The sequence below is a fragment of the Lissotriton helveticus genome, chromosome 3_1 (assembly GCF_964261635.1).
Source record: "Lissotriton helveticus chromosome 3_1, aLisHel1.1, whole genome shotgun sequence".
NCBI classification, from domain to species: domain Eukaryota; kingdom Metazoa; phylum Chordata; class Amphibia; order Caudata; family Salamandridae; genus Lissotriton; species Lissotriton helveticus.
In genome coordinates, this window is record NC_136061.1 from 92205924 (window position 1) to 92213812 (window position 7889).

At 45.8% G+C, this 7889-nt stretch overlaps 1 protein-coding gene across 1 annotated transcript in view; it reads left to right on the forward strand.

Moving 5' to 3' along the window:
- The window catches only part of IFT20 (intraflagellar transport 20), a 74146-nt gene extending 66504 nt beyond the window's left edge, over positions 1-7642 (forward strand). The window contains exons 4-5 of the mRNA XM_078679301.1: positions 4703-4806; positions 6532-7642. Of these exons, the coding sequence (XP_078535427.1) occupies positions 4703-4806; positions 6532-6613 (186 nt within the window). The 3' untranslated portion in view covers positions 6614-7642. The remainder of the gene's footprint in view (positions 1-4702; positions 4807-6531) is intronic.
- The last annotated feature ends 247 nt before the right edge of the window (positions 7643-7889 follow it).

Below are 7889 nucleotides of genomic sequence, written 5' to 3' on the forward strand. Positions count from 1 at the left end.
CAACACTGGGGCTGAGCTGCGTGCTGAAGCAGCCCAGAGCTCCTGTACAGCCTGCGCCGAATACTTAAAAAAAAGCAGCGTGGTTCTACGATGGACTACATAACTCCATGGTTAATGCGCCTGCTGCTGTGTGACATTACATGTCGATTACAGCGTTCCGCCTCGGGGAGATGCGCGAGGGATAGGGATACGTGGAGCCTTTCTTGCGTCTGGGCGCCTTATGACCTAAAACAAACGAGTCACGCTTTATGCTGATAAACAAGCTGCGGTTATCTTTCTGAGACACCTCGCTTAGTTCTCGAACTGCCAGCTTTATGTCGTCAGACACCTCCCCTGCCAGGCTGCACAGCAGACTCGTTTCCCACATCACTGTAAACAGTGAAAAGTGGCACCTGCCTCGCGTTACTGCAGGTGTCGCACTCGCATACAAAATAGCTTAAAAAGCCCCCACCAGAAAAACACGGGGCGGCGGGTGATGGACGTGAACTACACAAGCAGAACCGCGCCAAACTGCAGACACGCAGGACAACCATTCAGCATAACAAAATGCATGTGGCTTTGTGGATGGGGGCAGCTTCACCGTGGCGCGCACGTCACGCCTGTGTGCGCACAATCATAGCTCCACCCACGGCCTATTGGTGTCTATTACGCACTTGGTGCGCGTAATAGACACCAATAGGCCATGGGAGGAGCTATGCGCGTGTTTCGGGCCAATTGCGTGCAGTCTTTTACAATAAGACGCACGCAAAGGCAAATGGGGAGAGCTGAAAAGGAAACACACATGCACGAGCTCGTGTGATTCCTAGGGCAGCTCACAATCCCCGTTTTTTGATTACAATAGCTCACGCAACTTGCGTGAGCACTGCTACGCAGTGCACCGCAGGTCGCGAGACCTAAGAACTGTGTTATAAAGCGCCACTTAGAAACATGTGATTATTGTTAAATGTCTCCTGTCTCTAGGCTGCTGCTAGATCTCTTGGCTTGTCTTCCAGACCTACACTGATGACATTCGACTGTGTCCCAGTAGACTGCTTCGCACAGCTATCGGAATAGCAGAAAGGGTTCCTAGATAGGAGGCTGGTATTCTAAATACTAAGGTGACAGACACAGAGGAGGCACTGGCTGTAAAAGGGCAAGCAGTGTTTGTGCTTCTGGCCCCTGGAGATAAATCAGGTTGCAAATGGATTAAGCTTGGCATGGTTATTTCTGGCATCTCGATGCATCTATAGCAGAGTAGGTAATGAAACCCTGTTGGAATATAAAACAGAACACTCTCAAATAAATTACTTTTTAATGAGGCCATATGTAGATGAACAAGGATTCTATGGCCTGTCTTGGACCAGAATACACATTATCCGTTTTATTTGTTTGCATTGCATGTAATCCAAAACATTTCTAGGCTTCTCATTGATTGAAATTTAAAACTTCTGCAAGTAATTAACATGAATTCTATGACATGTTGTACCAGTAGCACGTCATGAAACAATCGCAATGGACCGCACACCGCTAGCCCCTCCTACGGATCGCCCCGAGGGACTCTGGTACATGGAGTTTTTGAGTGGTTCACCCCAGTGGGTGCAAGTAGGTACTTGTTGGACTGATGATCTCTAGACCCGATACATGTCCCGGGTTTTTGGGTATCGCCTGAGACATGGCTCGAGTTTCGGGATAACTTCCCTCATCAGTAGAGAAAATAGTTTGGGGTGGAAGAGAAGGCCGCCAAGCAACCGTCAAAGGCCTCGGTGCCCGAACCGGCACGCAGGTGCGTCGTCCAGGAGCTCGTCAGCTCAAAGCTCACGGGAGCCAATGTGTAGAAACAATCGCAATGGACCGCACACCGCTAGCCCCTCCTCCGGATCGCCCCGAGGGACTCTGGTACATGGAGTTTTTGAGTGGTTTACCCCAGTGGGTGCAAGTAGGTACTTGTTGGACTGATGATCTCTAGACCCGATACATGTCCCGGGTTTTTGGGTATCGCCCGAGACAAGGCTCGAGTTTCGGGATAACTTCCCTCATCAGTAGAGAAAATAGTTTGGGGTGGAAGAGAAGGCCGCCAAGCAACCGTCAAAGGCCTCGATGCCCGAACCGGCACGCAGGTGCGTCGTCCAGGAGCTCGTCAGCTCAAAGCTCACGGGAGCCAATGTGTAGAAACAATCGCAATGGTCCGCACACCGCTAGCCCCTCCTCTGGATCGCCCCGAGGGACTCTGGTACATGGAGTTTTTGAGTGGTTCACCCCAGTGGGTGAAAGTAGGTACTTGTTGGACTGATGATCTCTAGACCCAATACATGTCCCGGGTTTTTGGGTATCGCCCGAGACATGGCCCGAGTTTCGGGATAACTTCCCTCATCAGTAGAGAAAATAGTTTGGGGTGGAAGAGAAGGCCGCCAAGCAACCGTCAAAGGCCTCGATGCCCGAACCGGCACGCAGGTGCGTCGTCCAGGAGCTCGTCAGCTCAAAGCTCACGGGAGCCAATGTGTAGAAACAATCGCAATGGACCGCACACCGCTAGCCCCTCCTCCGGATCGCCCCGAGGGACTCTGGTACATGGAGTTTTTGAGTGGTTCACCCCAGTGGGTGCAAGTAGGTACTTGTTGGACTGATGATCTCTAGACCCGATACATGTCCCGGGTTTTGGGTATCGCACGAGACATGGCTCGAGTTTCGGGATAACTTCCCTCATCAGTAGAGAAAATAGTTTGGGGTGGAAGAGAAGGCCGCCAAGCAACCGTCAAAGGCCTCGATGCCCGAACCGGCACGCAGGTGCGTCGTCCAGGAGCTCGTCAGCTCAAAGCTCACGGGAGCCAATGTGTAGAAACAATCGCAATGGACCGCACACCGCTAGCCCCTCCTCCGGATCGCCCCGAGGGACTCTGGTACATGGAGTTTTTGAGTGTCTCGGGCGATATCCAAAAACCCGGGACATGTATCGGGTCTAGAGATCATCAGTTCTACAAGTACCTACTTGCACCCACTGGGGTGAACCACTCAAGAACTCCATGTACCAGATTCCCGAGGGGCGATCCGGAGGAGGTACTAGCGGTGTGCGCTCCATTGCGATATCTTATACCAGTAGCACGTCATAGCTGTAAATTATACGTTTGGAAATAACTATTATTTGTGTAGCATCAATTACCAAAACATGATATATGCTCTGAAAGGATGTTTGGTTAAGGAAGTTATGGTTCTATATTAGTACTAAAGGATTAAAAAAACCGAAATGAAGCAGGACATGCCTTATCGCGCTGTACGCTCCTGTATGAAGCACAAGTCATTTCATGTGTGGACAACATCATTTCCGGTGGTAAGACTCATCGACATCGATACGCCTTGTCTTTAGACACTGCCCTACAACATCTTGTGGTCACTGTGATACACTCATCCGTCTCATCCTTTGCTGTTTGGTACTAGACACTGTACTGCTGGCAACCACCTTTTCTTGACCTTCGAGCACTGCTTTGTGTGTATGCTGCGTGAAATGTGCAAAATCTTAATAAAAAGATTTAAACAAATGTGTGGACAACATCATTTTATGCAAGCTTTAACAAGCAGAAAAGAAACAGTCAAGCCAAATTTTCAAGAAAACAAATAAATAAATTCTAGCTAGACCACAGACAGTTGCGGGGAAATCTACTGAGTTAGTACAATGTCTGCAGCAGAAATGTTATGAGTGGAAATGCGAAAGATCCTAAATTGGTTGCACATATATTAGATCAGGGTTCTCCAAAGTCACTCCTGGAGATCGAGAACCATGCCAGATTTTTAAGATAACTACATTTATCTAAATGGGGATATGCAAAAAAGTCTGTCATGGATCCTGCCCTCCAAGACTGGCTTTGGAGAACATTGTACTAGATAATGTAAGGATGCTCTATCAGATGTGCAGCTCTAGCACAGTTAATGCTGAAGTCAGATGTGCTGCGGGAGTGAGTCTTACAGATAACATAACACAGGGTGGTCAATGTACTGAATCTCCTCCTTTCAGGACTAGGAGGAGATAGTAAGTGGCAGAATTCAGAAGAGCGTGGAACCTGCTAAATGGAGTTATAGTGTTAGAGGGGATACTGAGCTGGAGTGTCTAGTAGAATCTATAATGTCACAAGTGCAAGGAGATGGCCAAAATGTATCTACCAGGTGGTCCTAGTCAGCCATCACGGTCTCTGAAACTGCATCTTGTAATGTCCCATTGGACAGAATCCAGGAAATGGAACTCGTCTCTGATCGCATAACATTGTTCCATATGTTGTTTCTTTATCCCTTTAAGCCTTTTTATGTATTCGCCTAGAGGCCTTTCGATATCCTTCAGATAAAATATGAAGAAATCATTTGTGAATGAGGAAATAGTGTTACTTGGAAAGCCACACTCTGGTTGCATTTTGTAATTACTGTTTACTTACACTTTGGACTGACTATCCGAGTTGTGATTAGTTTTTAGATAAAGGGAAAGCACCTGTGGTTCCAGAAGTACTCAGTTCTATGATATTACTTATCACTGTTTATTTGCCATGTTGATAACCAGAGGCTCCATTTGACTGATACATTTTCTGGTTTTCAATTTTGTTTACAAAATACTGAGTTAAGGAAATATGCATATGTTGCAAGAGACCTATCGAAACTGTAACTGTACACCACTGCAAAGGCATGTTATGAAAATGTATTTCTGAACTTGTGTCTAGCTTCTGACTCATTTATGTTTTTGCAGGCAATCGGTGCTAGAAATCTTCTGAAGTCTATAGCCAAGCAAAGAGAAGCACAACAACAGCAGCTCCAAGCTTTAATAGCAGAAAAGAAAGTGCAGCTAGAAAGGTAGGTTGAGTCCAGAATGTGCAGAGGAACAGAGGTGCTTTGGTAGGATGTTTAACCCGAGTATCTGCTGGTGTCAGAAGGCATCTCTCCCCTGGTCTCCACCAGGGGTAGAGAGTGCAATTAGGGTTGTCTGGATCCTATTTGTACTCCTATATCTGAGGTTCCCCTCCTCCGTATACCTTCTTTGTGAGCGGGCAGAATTTACAATACACAAATAATCCTAGACTCATGGACCGTTGCACCGTGTGGTTTATCAGCCTTTCTTGTCCCAGAGCCCAGAGATAAGGGGTTAACTGCATCCCACTGTTCCATGTGTTGATGGGATTGTCATATTTTCTCCTTGCATGCTAGGACTGTCAGGTGGCAAGCTCTACAGATCTACAGGGGTTTGATATCTTTTTAAATTGCAAAATTTGTATCCACAAATGTTTGAACACAAATATAGCCCTTGAGCTTATCATTGTTCATTTCTTGGACAACTATCCTCAGAGCTGCACGATGCAATATCCTGAACTCTCTATGTGGCTTATGAACAAGAATCAAAATGGGCCCACCTCTGTAAGTCCACAGCTGTGGTGCAGGCACCACCCCTACATCTCTGCTATATACTTTTGAAATACATGCACCAATCCATTTTAATATTGTGACTGAAATATGTGAAAAAGCAAGCACTGCAATTTGTAGTAGAGGAGAAATGTACACACAGCCCGTGAAACTGAGGTTTGAACATAAGCTTTTGTTTTGTTCTCTAGAAAACAACTTTTAGCATGTGTTTGTCTTAGGAAAAGTTCAGAGTAATGTACAGCAAGGTTTTCCACGTTTGGTCAACACAGGATGGAGCAAGGTACGGAGCGCCGTATTTACGAGGCCCCTACCGGCACTTCTGCGCCGCCGGAGCATCACACTTTTTGACGCTCCAGTAGCACAAAGTGCTGCCACATATTTACAAGGCCACACAAAGCGATTTAGCGTGGCTTTTCATGGCGTAATAAATATGTGCCCCTTTCACGCCGCACACTGCATGAAAGGGGCGTTCCATGGGTGTTGCTGAGGGTGTTCCAACGCAAAACCCATGGAATCGTAAACCTGGGAATGCGTCCAATTCGTTTATTCCAATTTCTATGTGTGCTGCATTGTGCTGTATCTCAGATACGCTGCATTCCTGCCCTTTTCTTTTGATGCAGGGCTGCGCTGCAAGATTCCTTGCGGCACGACTGCCCTGCACCAAAATCTCATAAATGAGGCCTTTGGTATACAAGTGATTCCCATTCAGATCCACTGTATGTAAATGTATATTATGTTGGCATCCTGATAGTGAGCTACCCTTGAATCAGGATTTTGCCTTCAGACACAGATATCTCTTGCAACGGTCCCCTTTGAGCATGTGTAAAGGTGGACATTCTGCTGCTGATTTGCTTCTGCAGTGACCACCCATGGTAAAGAGTCGCAGTGTGATGTATGGCGTGTACGTGTCTTCTGTACTGAAATATGAGTCCCAAATGGGAATCATAGAAACAGCTGTGTCAATCTCTCTGGATGGTCTATGTAATGCTATTCTTTCTGGTGTTTCAGAGGCATTGACGTTTCTTGAAATTGTGATCTTCCCAAGAAATTCTGTGTGACTGTTAGTGTTGTAAAATGGCTGGCTTTTGTCTCTGGGTGTTGTCCTGATGGGCAACAGGCATCTGTTTTCTTCTCTTACGGATCCTTCTCTCTGTTTTTCAGGTATCGCATCGAGTATGAAGCATTGTGTAAAGTAGAAGCCGAGCAGAATGAGTTTATCGACCAGTTCATTCTTCAGAAATAGTAGAATGACATGGACATAGAGGACCGAGAACATTTCCATACAAGACTTCACAGGGATGTGTGGCAGGCCAACTCCCTCTGGATCCTGTGCCCGCACGAGTGGCTCTTTTTACCTTCCGTGCATCCGCTGGGCCTGGAATGTCATTTCTGGATCACCAAGCACAGGCCTTGAGAAGTGAACATGTCAGTCAGTGGGCTCCATGGCTAGGCACCTATCTTCCAATTTTTGCTAAATAATATGGCCTTACTGGAAAAAAAGGGAAAATAAAACCATTCCTCTAGGACCAAAAATGAACACAAGTCTAGTAGTGATCTCCATTTAGTAGAACTGGTGCAGCCAGTTTGAACTCCAGTCCGGTACTTGAACATTACGCAAAGAACATTAGTGTATTTGGAGTTGCTCTAATTAAACTTCACTCTATCTTGCTAGGTTCTTTATATTCCAGGTGTTGTTTGCAGCTTGAGTGTGCTTTTTATTAAATAACTTTAGAGTACTTTATACTTTGTTTGCATTTTAGGTTGTAGCTGCTAATCTGTTGCAGGCGTGATTGTGGATTGCAAGTGTGCTTCGCAGCCTCAAAATGGGGGTGTGACAAAACTCATTAAGTTGCCTTTGCTTCCTTTGCTATTCAGATTCTGGCTGGGTTGTGTTGCCAACGCAGGAGGTACATAACATGGAGGCTTTAACTCGGGTGTTGTGCCCAAAGTCAACCACAAATATGTTGGCAACATTTTAAATACAGTTTTATATACAGCTGGGTTCACCTTCAAATGCAGAAAGGCTACAGTAACATTTCAGTCCGGGGTCTGAAGACTGACATCCTGGTGAGGCACAAGGCCCACTGCCATCTCCCAGGCTGGAAATACTTCACTCTCTCATTCTTTTCAAAGTCTTTTTCAAAAGTACATTTTTGGGACCAAAGTATGCGGGGCTTCTGGCCTGTACGTTGCTCATAGGCCCCTTCCATCTGTTTGAAGTGTACAGTACTTTTTTGATGCAGTCAGAGAATAAATTATTCTTGTTACTCTAGGTGAGTTGTTTGTGTTAATTATTTTGTAAAGCTTTTTGTGTAAAACCGGTTTAATAATAACTACTGCTGGTGGGCGTTGAGTGGTCACTGGGCATTTATTGAATGTTAAAAAGTCTATCATTTGTATGGTGCATCCCGCTGAGTTGACAATCGACAATCCATTAATTACGCATAATTGCCTTCTGCTTAGGGCATTAACAGTGAGGAATGCTCTCTGTTTACGTTTTTAACTCCTGTTAATTGCCT